General features: G+C 35.4%; 1 protein-coding gene across 6 annotated transcripts in view; it reads right to left on the reverse strand.

Moving 5' to 3' along the window:
- Nucleotides 1–23,490, reverse strand: part of CNKSR2 (connector enhancer of kinase suppressor of Ras 2) — a 302,678-nt gene that overhangs the window by 90,550 nt on the left and 188,638 nt on the right. For 4 of the 6 annotated variants that reach the window (XM_053891762.1, XM_053891764.1, XM_053891761.1 and 1 more), the window contains 2 exons: nucleotides 7,650–7,739; nucleotides 5,902–6,116 (listed from right to left, as the gene is read on the reverse strand). In XM_053891762.1, coding sequence (XP_053747737.1) covers nucleotides 5,902–6,116; nucleotides 7,650–7,739 — 305 coding nt within the window. The remainder of the gene's footprint in view (nucleotides 1–5,901; nucleotides 6,117–7,649; nucleotides 7,740–23,490) is intronic. The other 2 variants (XM_053891765.1, XM_053891763.1) reach the window with 1 other exon arrangement.

The raw sequence follows: 23,490 nt of genomic DNA on the forward strand, positions 1-23,490 counted from the left end.
AGAGGCACAGTACTAATGTTCAAATTCCAGCTGTACCACTTGCTATTTATTTAATCCATGTGCCTCAGTTTCCTAATCTGTAAAATGAGAATAACACCAGCACCTTCCTCATAAGGCTGTTATGAAGATTAAATAAGTTAAGATTTATAAACTACTTAGAATAGTGTCTGTTTCATAATGTTAAGTTAAAAAAAGTCTTTTGACAGTTCTCCACCTCCTTCCTCCAGGAGTTCCACCAAAAATACCTTCACAAGTTGAAGAGGATGGATAAAAGTAATTATCAGAAGTAAAACAACAAATGAAAGTTTGCTGTTATATCCTAAGACAAACCATATAAATGTTGGAATGTTATGAAGAGATTATCCAGATTTTTGAACACCTACTCTAAATCTATTTTAAATTAATCAGTTTATGAAAGTATACCTGCACGTTGTCTGGATCCATAATCAAATTTTACTTGTTCTGGCATGTCAACATGTAGATTTAAAATAAATTATTATTTTGTTTATGGATTTAGTACAGCAGCTTTAATGTGAGAACAAGTTGTCACATGGATATCTTATTAAGGAAAAAAAAGACCTGAATCTAATCATTCTTTATCTAAAGGGTTTTATCACTACATTTCAATTTCTCTCTCTCTCTCCCTCTCCCACTCCCTGTCTCTGTCCCTCTGTCTCTGTCTCTGTCTCTGTCTCTGTCTCTCTCTCTCTCTCTCTCTCACACACACACACACACACACACACACACACACACACACACACACACTGCTGTCTGGCTTTTCTTCCTGTGCTCTCAAGATCAGATGAGGGCTTTGGTAGCTAACAACTCCCACATTTTCAGACAGAGAATCAGTGAGTAGGTAAAATAAAATTACACTCTTTTCAAAAATACTGTAACATGCTTGGCAGAAAGGTATATTGCGACCTCCATAATAAGATGGTAGTGATGAATAAGAAGCAAGAACCAAAGCAGAATTTAGTAATGTGGACTAGATAAACATGACAGAGGATATTCAGAGTCCTAGGACTTTCCCCTGGCACATGGGACACTGAGCCTATGGTAATAAGTTCCTGGGAATTCCCATTATGCATACATTCCAACTGAAGGCCTGTTTGTGCTGAGCAGGGCTGGCCTAGGACATGGAGGTAGCTGTTTGCAGGCTGAGGACAACAATGGAGATATCCTGAGACAGGCAATGAAGTTATTGTCACATTTAATCATTCATTCATTTATTCATCACATGCTTACTGAGCATTTATAAGTTACTATACCTATATTAGGTGTTGAAATATAATGCTGAACAAAATGGGAAAGCTATCCTTTTCTGTCATGCATGTGGACATTTCCTCCCTACTATGTACAAGGGAGAAAGACACTTGGCAGACAATCACATAACTAGGCATATACTTACAAATCATAAAAAAGGTTTTGAAGAAAATATAGAGAGTGCTAAGAGATTATAATAGAAGAAGCTGATTTAGTTTAGGGTAGTAGTAATCGTGCAAAGCCTCTCTGTAATTTCACATTTAGATAGAAGTCAGCCGAGGGGGAAAAAGGGGTAAAAACAGTTTCAGTATAGGGCACAGCATGTCAAAAAGTGGATGATCAGGGTGGTTAGAGCATAGTGAGTGATTTCCTTTTAAGTAAGTTTAAGAAAAATATATAAACTGGAATAACAAATATATGGAATTAATAAAAATCTGTGTATTTTACAATACCACAGATGTCTCAATCTTCTCTATTATGAAATAAACATTTCTGCTATAATTGCAAAGCGCAATGAGTCAAACAGTAAAACCAAACTGTATTTGCCTTGTTTTGTGTATTTTTATTGAGCTGCCTTCCAAAACAGACCACTGGGGATTTTAATCTTGTTCTTCTTAGAGGGAACCCCGTCTTCCCTCTCCGCCACACACACACACCATTCTTTTCTTAAACTGTTTAAAGGGTATTTAAAATTGATATAATCCTGCCATTAAATTCAATAAAATTTTCTCTAAATTTGAACCCAGAGCACAGGGAGTTCTATATTACAACAGAGATCGTAGTCTATGAAACTCAGTACTCAGGTTTCATAGTCCGCTTCCACTTCAGCCCCATTCCATTCAAAATGGCTGTGCTATCCAAATGAATAACTGTAAGAATGAAGATCAGTGGTTCATCATGAAGGTGATGAAATACTGATATTGATCTTCTGTTTTAGGACAATTTAACATAAGGAAAAATACTTTAATTTTTAAATAGGTGTGTATAAACAAAAACAACCAAATATTCCTGCGAAATATAAAAAGCAATCATTTAAGTGTATGTTGTTTTGTCTCCAAGGTCCAGGGAATTTTAATTACAATCCTCCACAGTCTCAGCAATAGATCATGCCAAATAACTACTTGTGCTTTATAACAGCAGTGCCTCTGTATGTTTTTTCTGAAGTTAATAAAAAATAGGAACACAGAGCAAAAGAGAAATCTGAGTACACATCAATCCAGGTACTGAAAATGTTATCAAAATCAACATATGAAGGCACATGTTTCTTAAACTTTTTGAAAATTCATTCAATTAGTTGTTAAAGCATAAATTCATTTGTGTAAGGAATCCTACCATGCACAGAGAAGCAAGGTAGAGTGTGCAAAGATCACTGGAGTAGGTGATCTGGGTTCCAGTCCTTACGCTCACACTTTTTGCAACACAGTTTTGGGTAAATCATATAATCCTTCTGAGTTTGAGTTTTGTCATTTACAAATGCGGTTGTTATGAGATTTGAAAGACAATAAATGTGGAAGCTCCCTTGATAACTGTCCTCAAGGGAACTCAGAGCCTAGTGAAAACCTCACTAATAAATGTTTTCTCCTTTGAATGTTGGTTATAGGCATTTGAACATTGGTTAGGCATACATTTTGGGGCTAGCAATTATTTTAAAACAAGGAATAGAGTTAGAAAGTGTCAATACTTCTACTACGGGATTAGTGGGTCAGTGTTACAATGCAGGACTCCCCTGCTCCCCACCCCCCTGACATAATTAACAATATTCCTTACATGCTATCCCTCTGTCAAAAGTTAGTTGGGATAAATATCACCTGTCTTGGAAATACCTTCTTACAGACTCAGGTCACATAATAAAAGTAGGAGGCAAAAAGGAGACTGATTTCTTTCTTGGAATAATCTTCTAGAGGTGAAGTTACTAGACCTAGCTCTTGATAACATGTAACTAAATAATGCCCTTCAGAAAAGTGGTAACAGTTTATACTCCTTTACAATACTCAATACTCAGGGATATTCCTGATTACCAGTTTGATTCACTTTTTACTATATTCCATAAGGTAAAACCACAATCCACAACATTCATCTATTTTCTTCCCTCACAGTATACTACTGTCCAGATGTGCACGACAGGATGGCACAGGCGGAGTGTTTAAATGTGCCTTCAATGGCTTACTGCTGCTTTTAGGATAAATCCAACCTCTTCAATAGTTTACATGCTCAGGGTGAAGTGGCCTCTTCTTCCTTTTTGAGTCTCATCTCTCACTACCAACTTCCTTCTTGAATAGATCAGCTGTCTCTCATGTTTAGGATTTTTGACGAGAGCACTAGATTCTAGAGGGAGCCTGGTGTTCAGACAGCATTTCTGACAGTGAGAGCGAAAGTGGTCCCCTTCATGCAGCTAAGATTCAGACTGACTACGAATGGTTGTGGCAAATATAATCATTTGATTTGTCAGTCACTTAGGGGAGCAGGTTTTGAGACAGGCACTATTCTCTTAGAGGGGAAGACGCTTGGAGAGGGTACAGAATGAATACCTAGGAGTGCTAACTGCTCTCCTACTTCAACCCAAATGAATGGAGATATTTTTCTACACTCTAGTTTTATGAGAGAGCTATAGAATAAGAAGATGATTTAAAAGATTTGCTGAGAAAAGTAATTCAAGTATAAATGATTAAATCTTTCACACTTTATATACTTAGATGGTATACCTTTTACCATGTGACAGATTAAAAATTTTTAATATTCTGATCACCAAGAAGAGTTGTTGAAATTACTTAAAAACTTGTAATCCATGTTTTTTAAGGGCTCCTAGTAAGAAGCTACAGTTACATTGGCACAACAAATTCCGTTTTAATGAAAATGGCATACAATGGGTTGATCTTGTTAACTAAATGTTCTGGCTAACAAGATTCTCAGTCTCCACACTGCTACTGTCCTACTTTCTCATCATCCACCTAGCCTGGGTATAATGGCTTTGACTTTGGCCTCCTACCTCTTCATTAGTGCTATGCAACAGAGGGATCCAACAAGCCAGTCTCATCATTTCAGTCCCCAGTTCAAAATTCTTCAATAATTTTTTTTTTCACTGCAAGAAAGAGCCTCAGTACTTTATCTTGAAATTCCTGATCTAAGTCCTGCCTACCTCTCTAGGCCCATCTACTGCCCCCTCCTCATGTGCTTTCCCTCTGTTTTTAGTGAACTGGTAATTCTGAGCATCATGAAGTCCCTGGAACATACCATATTCTCACACAAGAGAATGTGGTGCACCTCCATATACTTCTCCCCATAGTACTGCTACTTATCTTTCACTCTTCACACAAACACTCCCCATTCTAAATCTTTTCTCACTGTCCCAGAAAGCTAAGGCTGCCCCCCTCCCCTAACCCTCCTACACTTCTTGTACCCACCCATTACAACAATCAATTTACATCAGAACTCTTGGTGTTTCTTTCTCTCCATGTAATAATGAGCTATCTATGTGTTCTCAGTTTTGCCTTGAGCGCCATGCTCCAAGACTAATAGGTAAGAGATGCTCATTTTTATTTTTTTAGTTTTTGAAAATTTTAAATGTTTATTTATTTTTGAGAGAGAGAGACAGAGAGAGAGCATGAGCAGGGGAGGGTCAGAGAGAGAGGGAGACACAGGATCCTGAGCAGCCTATGTATGAGCAGCCTATGTATGAGCTGTCAGCACAGAGCCTGACACGGGGCTCAAACCCACGAACCATGAGATCACAACCTGAGCTGAAGTCGGACTCAACTGACTGAGCCACCCAGGTGCCCCAAGAGATGCTCATTAAAAAAATTTTTTTTAACATTTATTTATTTTTGAGGGACAGAGAGAGACAGAGCACAAGCAGGGGAGGGGCAGAGAGAGAGAGGGAGACACAGAATCGGAAGCAGGCTCCAGGCTCTGAGCTGTCAGCACAGAACCCGATGTGGGGCACGAACCCACGAAATGCAAGATCATGACCTGAGCTGAAGTCGATGCTTTAACCGACTGAGCCACCCAGGCATCCCGTGATGCTCATTTTTAAATTAAATCATGAATATATATATATATTTTTATTATTTTTTTTATTTTTTAATGTTTTTTATTTATTTTTGAGACAGAGAGAGACAGAGCATGAACGGGGGAGGGGCAGAGAGAGAGGGAGACACAGAATCGGAAGCAGGCTCCAGGCTCTGAGCCATCAGCCCAGAGCCCGACGCGGGGCTCGAACTCACAGACCACAAGATTGTGACCTGAGCCGAAGTCGGACGCTTAACCGACTGAGCCACCCAGACGCCCCAGAAATCATGAATATATTAAAAATCCTATCTTTAATTTGAACTTGATAGCCATCCATTTACTATTTATTATTTTAGGTGATTAATCAACTAATTAATTATAATTCTCCTTCACTTTGAGCCTATGATTATATTAAAAAATTGAACCTGGTACAACATATGAACTCACCGAACAGATGAACTAAAGAACAAATCAAGCCATCAAGGTTTTTTAAAAATTTTCTAAACTTAGGATCTTTTGTGGAAATCTGGCAATGAGATAAAGACACAATATCTGGAATTTACCCCCAAAGAGTCATTTGCCAGGCTCCCAATAAAAGCTGTAGCACAGAGTCTTTGAAATTTTACTTACGTGGTATAGTGTGGTCTCTGGCACAGGCGTGCCCATGATGTCCTGTCTCAGTGCATCCATTTGCAAACTAGGTAGCAGTGAATAGTGAGTCGGGCTATTACTCTTATCACTCTTCTTTTTAGACTTCTTCCCTGTGTCCTTCTTGCTGTTTCTCTGAAACATGTATTCTTCTTGAGCAATTTTTTCATTGCTCATATATCGGAGTAGAGAGTTTTCTATATAAAAACAGATAAATACACCAATATAAATATGCAAATATTCCAAATTTACCATTCTCTCCTAATTGTGCTATTAGATGTCATTTCAGAAATGTAACTGGATTATTTATAAAATACCTACGTAGTGAGAATATAGAGAACCTTAATTATTTGGGATCATAGGGCAATCAGAAATACCCTATAGATTATTTCTCCAGATTTTATCTCTGGACCAACTATATGAGAATCACTGAAGCTTGAATCAGTAGTTCTGGGTGTGTGGCTCATACAATTTTTAACAAGTTCCCCCAGTGGGATTCTGCTAAAATTGATGACAAACACTGACTTCTAACTGACTAGGTAGCATTTTTGGACAACTTAAGGCCCACATTCTGAATCAGGAAACTCAGTTCATAAAATCTATACTTACACTGATAGCCAGCACTTAGAACTTCATAAGGCATTTTCCCCCCAAGAAAGCACTATCATATGAACTCCCAAAACAGTGACTCAGAAATGGCGTATGATAAGCGTTTCTCTTTTTATTTTTTCTTGATTAATTCTATAAAACAAATGAAGTTAGAAACTAAAGTTTGGAAAATGGAATGAATACATAGATGTAAAGGAATCTGTCAATGTTCCTGTATTCACTAACATTTCTGAAACGCTCACTCCGTGAAACCAGTGTTGAATAGACTAATAAAGCAAATATTCGTGCTTGGTTATCCCTGTATGGCAAATTCTGTACAGTGGCTAGAAATAACAGGCAAATGGGTTCAATATTTATGAAGGAAGCTTAGTGAGCTGAGGTTCTATGAATACTTTTTTGTTTTGTTTTATTTTTTATCTACAACTTTATGACTCTCTATTTTTGAAAGCAGAAGTAGCCTACCATATCCACAGTTGGTCAAATCCCACTTAGTAGTGAGACTTTCAGTGGCTCTCTTTACGGCTCACCTCAATAGCAGGACAAGTGAACATAAAAACTTACTTTTGGTAGATACTTCAAGTGTAGCCCACCCCCAAGTAAGAAGATAACCCTGAACAGCAAACAGAAGAGAAAAAAAAGCAAAGCATTTTTTTTCCATTTCTATATGGTTTTCATTAGAGTCACTGGCCCAGTTTCCATTAGCTTTACTCATGTATGTCAATGCTCATTTTAAGATTTTACTAATACAAAAGTAATGAGTTTGCATTGCGGACCAATGGGGACTGATTACAATCTCTTCCTATTCACTGAACTTAACTCTTTTATGCAGTTTCACACTTCTGACCTTGTTTTCCAAATAGTAACTTTCAAATAACAATCAGATATTTATTTTTTAACAGTGTTCTTATCTACCCTGAATCCCTTAAGAGACATTCAGAGAAGATATCTATTTAATACCATATCAAGATAGTCAAATGCTGGTCTGAGTTGGTTTGGGTGTATCATAAAGTCAATGACAGAATGAAGTTTTCCACTGAAGCCATAACATCCTATTTAAAGAACATTTAAATTTGCTTTTTGTTCCAACAACCCAGCCTACACTGAAATTCTAGAACACTTACCTCTTCTACTATCTCTCTTCATCTTATTTGGATCTTCATAGTCCCCCACCCAATTATATTCCACTGGCATAGATATAGGTCGTAGCTTGCCTAAACACAGAGAACAAAATTCACATCACATTGTTTTTCTTCCCCATGTCCGCTCAAACTTAACGCTGATTTTTAGCTACAGTCTGCAAAACACACTCACCCATATGCAACGTTATGGTTGGCATTTGTGTAGATGAAAAATGTGTGTTTTGAGCCAGAAGGTGAAACTGCCTGTAGTAATTGGCCAGATGATAATGCAATCTTAAGGCATTCTTTTATAAATAATTAAGAATAGCCTAGGTTTACTTTCTTAGGAGCCCTTGACTTTAAGTGCATGGTCCTTTACAAAGAGTATCATTATTTTAGAGATTTTACTTCATCTTCTGTCTTGTTCTCCAATGCCCAAGTGCCTACATCTTGATAGACAATCTCCAAGATACTAGCCCCTTGCGTTTAACCTGCCTGCAAGGACATTAATCCACTGTTTCATGTTGAAACACTACAATGCTAACTTCCCATCTTGTCTGCCCCCCAACTCCTGTCACAATACATTCTGGATATACCACCATGCTTCAGCAATATGGTTAGATTCCCTTTTATGGCCTATAGCTGGCTCTCTCCCCAAGCATCTCTTTTGCTATTGTGAACAAGTCTAGTTTCCAGATTCAAGTAATCACTGCTTTGGCCTATTCTGCTTCCCCTCTAGGTCTATATTCTTACTAAACAGCATTTTACTTTAAGCAAGCAGAACTCATGGCACAGACTTCAAGGATAACTTTTTGGTGAGGCTTCAGTGTATTATTTTTGACCAACTTGAAATTCCTGAAGCACAAAAGGGCCAAAGAAAATCATACAAAACTTTAAAAAGGATACCGAGCACAATGCCTGGCATAAAATAATTGCTAAATACACTTTAAATGAAAAGCAAACACACACACAGGACTGGATCATAACAATGATTTTGATGATCATGACAACAGTACTAAGTCATATATCAATACTAAGGTGCTTTTATAAGTATTAAATTGTTTAATCCTCATACTTATGAGAAATATATTATCCTTACCCTCATTTTACCAGATGAAGAAATTGAGACAGGTTATGTAACTGGTCCAAGGACACACAGTTGGGAAGTATGTAGTACCAGGGTTGAAACTTGTGCCATGATTCTTGGGGACTTCAATATTCACCCTCCAATACTCTGGTCACTGAGTTTCTCGAGGTTCTCTCCTTCTCCCTTTCCTGTAGTCATAGGCTTAATCCTGTCCTCTCCCAAGGCTGTAATCCCTTCAAGTATCCCACTTTTCACTACCACCTTCTGTATTTCTAGTGCATCCCTACAGCACTCCAAGTCCAAATATCCTCCCCCTTAGTCTACTGATCTTCTCACCTTGCGACACCTCTGGGTCACTGTATATCCTCTTCATTTCCCTCCTTGCCCAGCTACATTTCATGATCAATTACTATGATCAGTCTATGTATTTAAAAAAATTCCATTAGGAGACTTCTAATTCTGTTCCTACAGAAAATGTAACCTTATGGATTTATATTATGTACAATGAATGATAGAGTTTACGTAGTATATTTTGCTAAGCTCCTGGAAAATCTGAAAATGAACTAGATATGATAAAATTATAAATGAGCCAAAAAAATGTAGTGTTTATTTAATGGCTTCTTTTCAAAGTATGCAAATGAATTTATAGACAGTCATCTAAGATTCCAAAATTCTCATGGAGTAGATCTCTTTACAAAGGGAAAGCTTAGGGAGAGCTGATGCAGGTCAATATATTCTGTCCTTCCAGCGTGGTGTAAAGGTTTTAGGAAAGGTCTCCTTTGTCATGTCTATTCAACTGCTTGGCATATTCAGTTATCCAGATTTTCAATGTTCTGAATTCTGTGTTTTCAAAACTACAACTTATTTCTTCAGAATTTGGTTTTTAAAATAAACTCAATTTCATCATGTGCACTGAAACTGAAGCAATTAACAGGTCTAACACTGTTTCTACATGTCACCAAGAAAATCTTTCAGAATGTGAATAATGCAATAAATAAGCAGTTGTTTTATGTGCTCTATATCTTATTTGAAAGTAGTTTGATACTTTTCAAAGAATTGATTGGTTGTTTAAAGTCAAATATATATGTACAAAAACAAGAAGAAACATACTTCACACACAGAATATGAAATACATAATTGTATTTGTTGTATTTTGGGTCATCTTCTGAGATTCTCAATAAGCTAAGTCATTGAGGTATGTAATTAAACCTTTGATATGTCTGGTTCTATTATTAACCACAGGAGAAATTTTGCAGAAGATTAAACACTTTTTGGTGATTTTTAAATAGAAGTATACTATATATTGCTAACATAAAATTGAGAAAAAGGTATTGAATTAAATAAAAAACATCAAAATCTTAATTAAAATGTACTTTTGTAAGACATCAGGCTTTTGCTTTTACTGATTATAAAGCTATGAATTTAGCAATGCAAGTAAAAATAACCATTTTTAGAAGTATTAGTTAATAATTAAGAAATCATATTCTTATAACTATTGCTCCTTTTATAATTTTTTTTATTGTGCTGCAGTATTGAAACAGACTTAATAAGAGAATGAAGTAACATTCTTACATAAACATCAGTCCTTGGCAAATTGAAAAAGAGACAATAGCTTAAATTATTTCTAATTCCAAATACAGAGATCTTTGAGTGCAGCTTAGAAATGTTTGCTACTGCACGTATAGCAGTATTTTAATTTCACAAGACAGCAAAGTTCAAATGGAAAAAGAACTTTACGGCTTGTTGCTGTAGTACTACTGGCTAAAAATAAAAGAGTACTATAAACATCATTGTTAGATTTAAATCAAATGTACACTATTATTAATATATGCAAAGTATTTTTAGGTTTGTATGGTTTGTAAAGGCTTATTAAACACATTTGACTCATTCTTTATGTAACTGTACATAAATTAATAATATCTCTAAAAATAATCTGAAAAATTTTAAGACATCTCTTTAGGTAATGACACTTACATTTACTAATTAATGATGAAAATTAATAATTATAGCCAAGAACATAGTAAAAAAAAAGAGCCCATCTAAGAATTTTGCTGACCACTTCCTCATAATTTTTTTACTCCTCTAAGCATAAAACATTTATTAACTGTAGAGTACATTTGGTACCCTATCATAAGCCTTGTGATATCTCTGTGCTAGTGTCACACAGTTAAACTACTTTGTTACTTGGCTTTCATATCTATTGCACATCTGGACCTTTTTAACTTGGATTTACAGACAGGTGAGAATTGTGCACTGTGTATCTGTATTCTAATAAATGTAGTAGAGTTGAAAAGTCATTATTTTTGGATTTTGTTTGAATTTTATTCTGAAATTAAAGGTAAGCAGTCTTTTTTATTATGAACTATATTTAGCTGTAATTAAACACAAATAGAACACTAAATATAATTTTAAGAACACTGACAAGGATGAAGTACTTTATAATGATCTAAAGTACTTGTTTTAAAATGGAATTGCTATGTTTTAATACTACTGTACAGAATTGCTTGAAAATAAACTAACTTCTTCCTTAGATAATAAAGCGTATTTGGTGCTGTTGCAAATGCCACAATGCCCTTTGGCAGAGCTAATTGCCCACTGTCCTGGGCTCCTTCCTAGTGCTTTTGGTATATTTGTATTATTATATATTATTAAACTGTATAATATATATCTGTCTGTTAGAGGTTTTTCTACTTTTTTTGCAGAAACTAGGTCTTAGGTATCTTTGTTATAAGTGCTCCTGGCAATTACTTTGACCCAGAGCAGGTATTTTGAATGCTTGAATGGAAGGATACTAGACATTATGGGTATTCCAAATTACTGAACTGTTCACTGGATCCTAGTCTCTCTTATTTACTCAAAGGTATCTCTTGAACAATGTTCGTTTCTTTCTCCTGCAGCATCAATTTTTCCCTTTCTACCCAATGATTCCAATTAGCAAAGAAACATGCTGTAATTCTCCAATTTTGAAAAACCAAAATGCCACCTCTCTTCACCCACAAACTACCACTCTACCACCTCATTTCTCTGTTCCCCTTTACAGAAAAAAACTCCTAAAAGCCTTGTTTATATTTTCAGTCTCTAATTCCTCTCCTTCTTTCTTCCGTAGCTTTATTGAGGTATGACTGACAAATAAAAATGTTATATATTAAGGCCATACATACAAAATGATTTTTAAGGTGTGCAACGTGATTATATAATATACATATATGATATGAAATGATGACCAAAATCTAGGTAACACATCCTTCACCTCACATGGTTACCATTTATATGTGTAGTATATGTGTGGTGAGAACACGTGAGGACTACTCTCAAATTTCAACTTTAAAATGGAAAACAGTATTGAGGTTCCTCAAAAAAAACACAGAACTATCTTGTGATCCAGCAACCCTACTTCTGGGAATATATTCAAAGGAAATGAAATTAGTATCTTGAAGAAATATATCAACTCCCATATTCATTGTAGCATTATTCATAATAGCTAAGATATGGAAACAATCTAAGTGTCCATTAATGGATGAATGGATACAGAAAATGTGGTATATGTATTCAACAGGGTATCATTCAGCCATAAAAAAGATGGAAATCTTCAATCTGTGATAACATGAATGAATCCAAAGGACATTATGCTAAGTGAAATAAGCCAGACACAGAAAGACAAATAGTGTAGGATCTCACTTTTATGTGGAATTTCCTCCTCTGTCTTTCTTGAACCTACTCTGATTAAGCTCTTGCCCCCCAAACTATACCAAAACTGCTATTTTGTCAAGGTCACTAGCACCTTCATGTTGCAAAATCCAGTAGACAATTCTTAGGACCCTTGACTCTTCTGATCTATCTTAGGTTTAACACAGAGGACTACTCCCTTCTTTGTAAAATTATCTTCATATGGCACCCAGGACTCTGTCCTCCTCTGGTGTTCCTTTCCTCTTGCTAAAAATTCACACCCACACCCTTCAGAGCTAAGCAAAAATGTTATTTCTTCAGGGATACTCTCCTTGACTTTACTATTGGTTGGGTTTCTTTGTATTTGTTCTCATTTTCTGTTGTAGTTTTTCTTCATAGCATGCCATTTATAGTCCAATAAGTATTTATTAAATCAGTTGCTTGAATTCTGCCCCTCTTCTAGAATGTAAATTTCATAAGGAAAATTTCTCTGTTGTTTACTGTGGTATCTCCAGCCCATAGCACAGTGCCTTAAACATAGTAACTGTTCAATATTTACTGACTGATAACTTGTTAAAAGGGAAATGGGACATTCCGCACAAACTGGACTGAAAAGGGTGGGAGCTGTATCATCAATTTTTATTTTCATAGTTCCCTTCTCTTCTCTCTTTGTCAACTTTCCATTCCCCTCCGTCATTTTTCCTTCCTTTTCCCTTCCTCCCTCCCTTGCTTCCTTCTAACCAGGGATGTCAACCTGACCAACCTCCTTCATTTTTAACATATTAAACCTTAGAGAGCTGTTTGGTAATCATGTCAGAACTAGAGAAGTCCTGCCTCTGGATATGTAGAAGCATTCCCATTTTAGGCTACCCATCATGTCTGTTGAAATACTATTGAATTGCTGCCTTTTTCAATTGTATTTATCCCCCCATCTTTTAAACTCTCTCTTCAAACATGCTAAAATCATTAAATTTCAGGGTGATAAATAGCACCTTAGAAGCAATCTTCTCTCTAACAGTTACCAAAGAGTTTAAGAAAAGACTCAACAGAAATTTCTCCTTAAGTCTGACATACCCTTTAACACTCACAAAAAAAGTTTTCTCTAGAGTCTAAGGAGAAAAAATATATATACATACATACACACATAAACACATCTGTTTTGACTATTTTAGCCAATATTTTGATGAGAATGAGAGTAGTAAGGAATGTTAAGCTACAAGCATGCCACATACACCCATCAAACTCCCTACATACCAGACAGAAAAATTACTTTCAGATGGTTGACTGCATTTCTATGAAAACATCCCGAGGTAATTTAAGGTAGACAATCACACATTTAAAGAGGAATAAAAGGAATTGAATGGAAAGTCAGTAATTTTTTTTAAGAATAAAGGCAATATATCTGGATCTAATAAAATAAGTAAAAACAGGCACTTTGATCTTTAGGGCCATATTTTTTAAGTTTCATTTTTGGATAAAAGAGCTTGAGAAAAAGTTGGATTGTAAACATTGCAATGTGATGATTTAAGTATTGGCTTTAAAGCCTTCTAACAATCTAAATCAAATAAAACCCAATTATTATTAACTTCAAGCCTTTTCAGTTTCATTAATGGAGGACAAAAACAATTAAAATCTCATTTCAAAGAATAAGCTACATCTTATTTGTAAATTTTCCTATTGCTTTCTAAAAGTGATCTAGGCTTTAAATGGGGATTAACATAAAAACTGTTGAAGGAGAAAATTGTGAAGTGTTTCAAAAATTATATGGAACTTTTAACACTTGATTCCAAGGCTAATTATATTTTGAACCAAATCACCTTTTGTAAATATTCTACCAAGAAAGCACATGTGGAATACACATTGGAGTTTGGAAAGATAGGTTGTACTAAGTTGAAATGTTTGCCACTGTGCATAGAATCAATTCTTCTACAATAGAAGGGTATGTGAAGACTAGGAAGGATTCAGATGGTTTAAATATAGTTTAAGTGGCAAAAGAATTCTGCATCCTCCTCTGAAGCCTCTGGTGGGTAAAAAAAAATGAGCTATGCTAAACTCTTCTTGCTCTGTGCTGTGCTCAGAATTAATATAGTAGTGGATAAGAAAGATGACATGAGTATGTAAATATTATTTGGTTTAAAACAATTCATTTTGAAGTTAAACAACTACAAATTAAAAACTATTCCATTTATTTTATTTTTGTAGTTTCAAGTTTCTATTTAAATTCCAGTTAGTTAACATACAGTGTAATATTAGTCACTCTACTTAAAAAAAAATCTTAGTAAAGCAGTATCTTGAAAATCTTTATCAACATATGGAAAAGAGTCAACTTTTTTCATGAAGAGTAAAAAAGACAATGATTAAGACTCGTCACATGAAGACTCTCTTTTGAAATAAACCAGAATGACATCTTGTAATAACTTTATAATTCCTTTCAAAGATATTTCTCTTTGGGATTATATTACTCAGTGAAACTAGCAAGAACGGGAAAAATGAAAATCATAAGACACACCGAAGTTAATTTCTCAAGATTTCACTGGTAGTCTGTATTAGAGTCAGCCCATGAATATACTTAAAATTTTTTTTAATATTTATTCTTTTTGAGAGAGAGAGAGAGAGAGAGAGTGAGAGAGAGAATGTGAGCAGGGGAGGTGCAGAGAGAGAGGGAGATACAGAATCCAAAGCAGGCTCCAGGCTCTGAGCTGTCAGCGCAGAGAGCCTGATGTGGGGCTCTGAGATCATGACCTGAGCCGAAGTCGGACGCTTAACCGACTGAGTATACTTTTAACTTCCGATCAGTGTTCTCTTCACTACATGAGATTGCCTTGGTGATGAATTCAAGAACATTTCATTACACAAAAATCCGATTCATTTTTCTTCAAAAATAATTTAATGAGATGTATGATTACTGCTTTTGTTTAAGTGTCCTCTCTGCCAGTTTGTAAGTCTTGTAAAAAATTCTTAAAAGCTATGTGAAGAGCTAATGGAGGATAAGAACATAAACTGAACTGTGGATGTAACTTTGTATTTGCTGTCCATTGCCTTAAACGAAGATGGAAAATACATTGCTGTGAAAAGGTGTGTCAACTTATAAGCTTAGAGACTTATAAAACAATGCTATGTTACCATATGTATACTTATAAGTGGTTGTATATTGTCGTAATTATTTGCTCTAATGTCTCTAGTCATTAAGGTGATCAATGTACAATTTTTAGTTATCTCTTTTTTAAGAAGATTCAATGTAACAGTTGACATTTTCTACCCCCACCCCCCACCCCCGAGGACCTATTTCCTCTATGATTTCTGGTAAATTGTTTTGCAGTGATACCAGTAATTCTACAAGGAGCCTGGAGTACAGAACACCATGCACTGATCTTTTCAGTTAGTATTTATTACTTGAGTTCGGACTTTTATCAAAAATAAGATTTACTCTAGAAAATGGCTTTTCTGGAAGATAAAAATGAAGATGGCATTCAACAATTTGTCTGCTGGGGTAGGCTTCAACTGAAGAATAGAGGCTTTTCCAAATGCTTATCTATTAAGTCAGCTGTTTGGAACTTAAAACACAAAGAGATTTTTATCATTGGTGTATGGGTCTTAAAATTTTTTTTAAATGTTTTTCAATGTTTATTTATTTTTGAGAGACAGAGAGAGACAGAGCACGAACGGGGGAGGGGGACAGAGAGAGGGAGACACAGAATCGGAAGCAGGCTCCAGGCTCTGAGCTGTCAGCACAGAGCCTGATATGGGACTTGAACTCATGAACTGTGAGATCATGACCTGAGCCAAAGTCAGACGCTTAACCAACTGAGCCACCTATGCGCCCCTTAAAAATTTTTTTTAATGTTTATTTTTGAGAGAGAGAAAGAGAGAATGAGAGACAGAACACAAGTGGAGGAGGAACAGAGAGAAAGGGAGACACAGAACCTGAAGTAGGCTCCAGGCTCTGAGCTGTCAGCACAGAGCCCGATGCCGGGCTTGAACCCACAAACTGGGAGATCATGACCTGAGCCTAACATAACATGAGACGCCTAACTGCCTGAGCCACCCAGGTTCCCCAGTATATGGGTCTTTAAGAGGAGCTATAAAAGTCTATTCCAGCATTTTCCAAAATATACTCTATCAAACATTAGTTCATTGGGAGGTTAATGAGTATTTTGTGACCCAAACCAAAAAAGATTCAATGTACAAATACATTTGGGAAACAATAAGCTAATCCAAATTCAAGAAGACCTTCAAAGCCTTTAGTATGCTAATGTGGACTTATTAGTTGCCAAGAAAGGGATAAAATATTCAGAGTTTCTCAATTATATTTAACCAGATAACCTCTTTCTTTTACAAACATCCTCTTTCAGAACTAGAGATGTAAAGAACATATTTGGGAAAATGATGGATCCTTAAGCCACACTGTGATGTGAAAGCTAACACTAACCACTCTATTTAATTTTACCTTGCTGCCATTTATTAACTTTTTTTTCCATAGGGGAAAATGCATTCCGATTTCAACTAGGGACAATGGGACTCCTCCTGCTCCAGGGAATGTCATGATTAGGTATTCTATGGTACAGCAGGGTAGGTCATCCCAGACACTCACAACATTATACTGCTTCTGCTCAGAGAATATGCTAATTGTGAATAAATGTAGGTCTATCTTTCCAGGGCAATAATTTCATTGATTTTTTGAATTAAAAAAAAAAAGGCAATTGGCCCTGTGTCATACAAGGGCTCTTTGATTTTCTAGTCTTATATACTTGCTTCTGTATTAAATCTGTCTACAGTTGATTCTTAAAATAGCTAAGGGTTTCTTTTTATTTTATTTTATTTTTTTGCTAAGAGTTTCTTAAGAGCATCACTGTTGACATTGTGGACTGGATCATTCTTTATTGTTGAGAGCTGTCCTGCTCTTTGTAGGATGTGAACTAGCATCCTGGGCCTCTACCCACTAGATGCCAGTAGCATTTCCACACCCAGTTATGACAACTACAAATGACCCCCCCCCCAAATTACCAAATGTCCCCTGGAGGGCAATACTGACCCAACTGAAAATCACTGAGTTAGATGGTTCCTATTCTTGGCTTCCCATTTTGTCTTTAAGGGAAGCACTATTTCACCTTCATATCTTTTTGTCAATTAATTCATTTGAAGAGTTAGTTTTTTCCTCTGATAGTTGTTGCATCGGCTTTGTGAACTTGGTTTGTTAATCTTTCCATTTTATCCACATATGGATACTCTCGAACTTGGTTAAGAGTTCCTTTTTCTTAATCTTACTATTTTATCCATTACCTAGTGATTTAATTTGTTCAGGCTTTTTTTTTTCTTGCCTGGTTTCATTTTTTTAAAGAGTCTCCAACTATTTTATATATTATTTTTGCTCTCCTTTTTCCCCCTAGCAATTAATCTTAAATTTTAAAAAAGGTATGGGGTCAGAACTGTTTTCAGAATTCTGATGCTGTAAGGTTATATTCAGGCTCTTCTGCCCAGAGTATGAGCTAGTGGTTTCCATAATGGAACTTAAAAGAAGGCTTGGATCAGGGCAGTTTCTAGTGTTATTACCTATTTGAACACTCTTCCTTCTGCTTTTCAAAACCAAACCAAAAGAAACAGACGAACTCTTTTCATATTTAGTTTGAAAAAAATTTTCAAAAGTTTGTTTTATTTATTTTGAGAGAGGTGTGCGGGACAGAGAGAGAGAGAGAGAGAGAGAGAGAGAGGGAGAGAGAGAGAGAGAGAGAGAGAGAGAGAGTGCACAAGCAGGGGAGAGGCAGAGAGAAAGGGAGAAAGAGAATCCCAAGCAGGCTCTATGCTATCAGTGCAGAGCCTGATGCGGGGCTGGATCTCACGAATGGTGAAATCATGACCTGGCTGAAATCAAGAGTCGTATGCTTAACCAAATGAGCCACCCAGGTGCCCCATATTCATATTTCTTTTAATTGCTAGGATTTAAGTGGCTAGTTATTGGGTAGCTAGAGGAACCAAACCAAGGAAATACTTCTAGCCCTGTTGTCCTTTATTAAATCCCTCCACAGGGAGAAGAAGAAGTGCTAATTTGATCCAAAGGCACTTGACAATCTTTGGGATACTTTTATTTATGAGCAGGAGTAATATATTATGGCATTAAATACTATTTCTTGAGCATTTTCCACGTGGCAAGAAGAGTACTAAGTACTAGACATACATTATCTCATTTAATCCTCATAAAAATACCACAGGTAGTGTTGCTATCCCATTTTACAGATAAAGAAAAAACATAGTGAAGCTAAGACTCAAGTTCAAGGTCAATCAGTTATTAAAAGGCCAATCTGTACCACCAAATTCAGATCTATATGACATCAAAACTCATGCTCTGGTATTTCTATTTGTAAAATTACACAAATTAAGGAAGAGTGCCTTTCCTTGCAGATTACTCTGATTTTTACATTAGGAACAGACAATTTTCTATTTCTCTCAAAATACTGCTGAACTACTTTTCTATCCATTACATGGTCCTTTATCACCATCAGCATGATACTGAAAATTATTTTGTGAAACTGATCAACATGCAGTCTTTATGAATTATATTAAGTCCAAAGGAGTAAGAATTCCTATGAGTAGAGTATACATCTCATATTTCTACATTTTTGATCCACTAATTTCTATTTCTTTGGTTAGTTCTACCTTGGAAGTGGTACATTTTACTTAAACACAAACATTTCCTGTGGTGAGAATCTCAATTTCTTTTCTTTCTAGCATAGCTGATGAATGACAGCTGAACTTTTATCTGATTAGAAAGACAATTTACATTTGAGAATCACAGGAAAGAGCAGACTTGTATTCAGAAATAAACAAGTATGAATGTATTGTGTATTACATGATCCTTTAAGGAATTTTTTATTTATTTTATCATTATTATTTTTTAATATTTGTTTATTTTTGAGAGAGAGAGAGACAGAGAGAGAGAGACAGAGAGAGAGAGAGAGAGAGAGGGAGAGAAAGAGAGAGATTGTGTGAGCGTGTGAAGGGCAGAGAGAGGAGAGACAGAATCCCAAGCAGGCTCCATGCTGAGCCCAGAGCCTGATGCAGGGCTAGATTTCAGGACCGTGAGATCATGATCTGAGCTGAAATCAAGAGTCAGACACTCAACCGACTGAGCCACCCAGGCGCCTAAGAAATGTTTTAAATAGTGCTATTAATTATAATTGAAATGGCCAAAAGTTGGAATGATGTTGTACGACAAAGAGAAAGATGATGTTGAAGTATGATAAAAGACCCTGGAGCCTACAAATAATTTCTTTTCCTCACACTGATAAAATAGTTTATAGTGTTATTTCCCATAGGTCCTTCACAATGCTATTGTAAGTCATTTCAAGCCATTTGCTATTTATGTGGATAAGAGGGACATGGTAGTTAGTTTTCTCTTGTCCCAACTACTTGAATGGAAAACGTGCAGGTATGTTACAGAAATTAATTTTCCTCAATGCACAATGTGTACAAATAACATTTATGAGGAGCATTTCTAAAATAACAGCTTTGCACTCATTCATGTGTTTTTTTTAGTGAGGTCCTGGATTATCAGTAAGTCAGAAAAGGTCTAGATTCCTTCAAGCCAATACTATTATGTGATGTTATTGTAAAAAATATGTTTTCCTCCTATTATTAAAAAATATGACTACTCACAGCCACAAAGAGCCTCAGCCAACTGTGACTACCTTTCAGCAGATTTCTAAGCATAGGAATGTGGTATGATGGAATAGCAAGGGCAAAGAGTCTTGAAGAGTGAAAGGGAAAGCTGATGGGGATTATTACCATTCTGAAAAGTTGCCAAGCAAATGATCTCATCAATTTTGAACCTTTGCCTTTGAAGCATGAGCAGATGAGACCAAACAGTTAAAGTGATTTAATGCTGTCCTCTTTTCCCTTCTTTTAATTTTCACATTAAAGTTTCTTTTTAAAATTGAACTGTTTATTCACCCCATCTTATTCTTCAAATAATTTCAAATGTCTGATATTATTATTTACTTGTTGGGATCTTTAAGTTATTTTGTTTTTTTCTCCACCTTTATTGAGGTATAATTGGCAAATAAAAATAGTATATATTTAAGGTATACAACATGATGATTTGATATACATAGAATTTTGAAATGATTACCACAATCAAGCTATTTTAACACATCTATCACTTCACATAGTTACTCTTTTTTTTTTTTTCTGTGGGGTGAGAATACTTAACATCTATTCTCTTCACAATACTAAAGCTTCTTAGCACATGCTAGGCACTTTCTAGGCAACTTACAATGCACTGTCATTAAATTCTCACAAAAAGTCTATGAGGCAGGTATTATCATCTTCATTTAACCAAGGAGAAAATTGAGACCAACATCCCCAAGCTCACACTAATTAGATAAAAGACAGCATTACCAAGTAGGGCTGATGATACAGCCAAGGCTAGTAACCACTTATCTAGGCTGCTTCCCCTACTGTCTCCATGTTTCCAGAAATTATTCTCATCTATCTTTTTAGCAAAGTAAAACCTATTTTATTTTCTCTGATTTAAAAAGGACATAACATATTGTTACTAATTTTACCCCTCAATTTAGCTACCTTTTCCTAAGGTCTGTCAGGGCCATGTCTTTGTAAAAACATGTTTACTTTACTGCCACTAAATATGAAACAGCATACACAAGCATAAACAGCACATACAAAATCAGACCTACTTCTGCTTGCCTGAAATCAAATGCTTGGATTTGGAAGGAATAATACAATTTGTGAAAATTATTTCTCTATAATTTAGGAAATTACTTTCATCACATTTAGTTAGCTAGTATCACTAACAGAGTCCACAAATATCCATGGGTACTTCATCCAGGCTCTACCACTTACTAGTTAGGTAAGTTACTTAACCCATCAGTAAAATAAAGATTCTATTAGCAACTACCTCATTGGGTTATTGTAAGGATTAAATGGGTCAATGCCTTTTAAATGTCTAGAACAGTGCCTGGCATATATAAATATTATTTAATTATTTCCAGAAGGGCCATCCACTTTCTATCCATATTATACTTGTCTGATAGCTTAGAGCAAATAATTGTTCTTTTTTTTAACTCACTCTTAGCAATAACTAGTAGGTCTATGATATAAAATGAGAACCTTCATTAAAAATGTCTTTTAAAGCCCACAATTAGGATATTTTCAGGCATTTTTCTTTACATCTTTTCTTTGTCACTGTCCAAAAAGAGAGTTTCCCTAAATATTTTTGTCTTATATATCTAACTTTATTACTTATTTTTTAAAGTTTATTTATTTACTTTGTGTGTGAGAGACAGCGAGCAAGCAAGCAGAGCCCAAGGTGGAGCCCGAATTTCAGAAAATATGAGATCATGACCTGAGTGGAAATCAAGAGTCAGACACTTAACCAACCTGAGCCACCCAGGGGCCCCTTATATATCTAACTTTAAAATATGAATGCACTAAGAGAATATGACAAGTATATACATATTTAACCACAAGCACATAATAGTAACTGAATCATGTTTCTTCTTTGCTTCTCAAAATCCTATCTATACTCTTATAACGTTAACTCTAAACCTCCTTGAATAAACAGGTAATCTGGGGAGTTAATAGGAAAGAATGGTGGCTAAGCTCACATACTTCAAGATAAGGGTATTTGCGACTAAGAACTAAGTTGAGCACTGTAAGCCTGAAGGACTTATTCATTACATTTGAAGGTATCATACAAGTGCTAACACATGAAATTATGGTCATTTCCAGAAAATATAAAATATGAACTTTCTTGTACTCTATGTTTTTTTGCAATGTACTTCAGCAGAATCATGTATTTTTATTATCATTATTTTTTAAATCTAAGGAAATACTGTCACACTTGGGAGTGTATGCAATGGGACCACCTTATAGGTTAAATAAAGAAGTTATTGATAATTGCTTATAAAGTTTTGGAGTAATTTGTACTGGAAACATCAGGGTCTGGGCTGAGAGATTTATATGAACCCTCAGATCTCAGACCTATGTTTGAGAAGCTGCCAGGTATTTGGTGGGGATAACTAACATTTAGAAACCATAGAGGATGACCATTCATCATTTAAAACAGCGTGTCACTTTTCAGCTCCTGGGCTATAGGTATTACTTTGCTCACATTTTCCTACTTTCCTAAAGTGATTCTAACACATCTCCTTATTTGTTTCTTCCCTCTAGGTTACGAATGCCTTCCAGGGAAAATTTATGTTTTATTCACCTTTGAATCCCCAGTGACTAGATGACTTTATGTACACAACAAATATTAGCTGAATGAGTTAAGAAAAAAATTGATCTTTGGAAAAATTAAGGACACAAATTCATGTGTGTGACAGGTAGAATTTATTATTTACAATCTGATTTTAAAAATGTTTTCATACATTAAACCGCTAGTGATCTGGAGCAACCTACAGGCTGTGCTAGAATATCTTCACTGATATATATCTGTAAGAATCTCCACTGAGGGTTCAGATTATATTTCATGTTGGAAAGTTAAAAAAAATTCTGGATCAAAAGTAAAAGAACTTTTTTTTTTTTTACTTTGTATCTATCTTTTGGGCATATATACATTTCTTTTCTCCTAAGTTGTTTATAAAAATATATCAAATATCTGTAAGATATCGAAATTTTCTAAAATTTAAACAGTATTTTATTTTATTGGGAGAGAGAGGATTTGTGGAACATGATGACACTAGGTGGTTTAAATTGTAGCCTGAAGAGACTAACAATTCATAGCCATTCAAGAACCAAGTAACCAATTATTTATAAAGCTATCAGTAATCAGCTTCATCTGGTGACTATAATTTCCCCTTTAAACATTCTAGTCATACTTCAAAATAAGCAGAAAATAGCCAGAGAATTCTAAGACAGAAAAAAAGAGTTGATATACATTACTGCTTATCCAATAAGCAGTAATGAATAAATATGCAGTATGAATGAATAAAAATAAAGATCTTATGTTATAAAGCAGGGGTAGGGATAACAAAGATGGCAGGCCTCTACACTGCTCTCTACTGCAGAGGTTTATAGTATAATAGGGGAGGAAAGCAACGGTGCAAATACCTTCAAATTATGACAGTTCAAAATAAT

This window comes from Panthera pardus, unplaced genomic scaffold, assembly GCF_024362965.1.
Source record: "Panthera pardus isolate Hobbes unplaced genomic scaffold, ASM2436296v1 HiC_scaffold_27, whole genome shotgun sequence".
Lineage (NCBI taxonomy): Eukaryota > Metazoa > Chordata > Mammalia > Carnivora > Felidae > Panthera > Panthera pardus.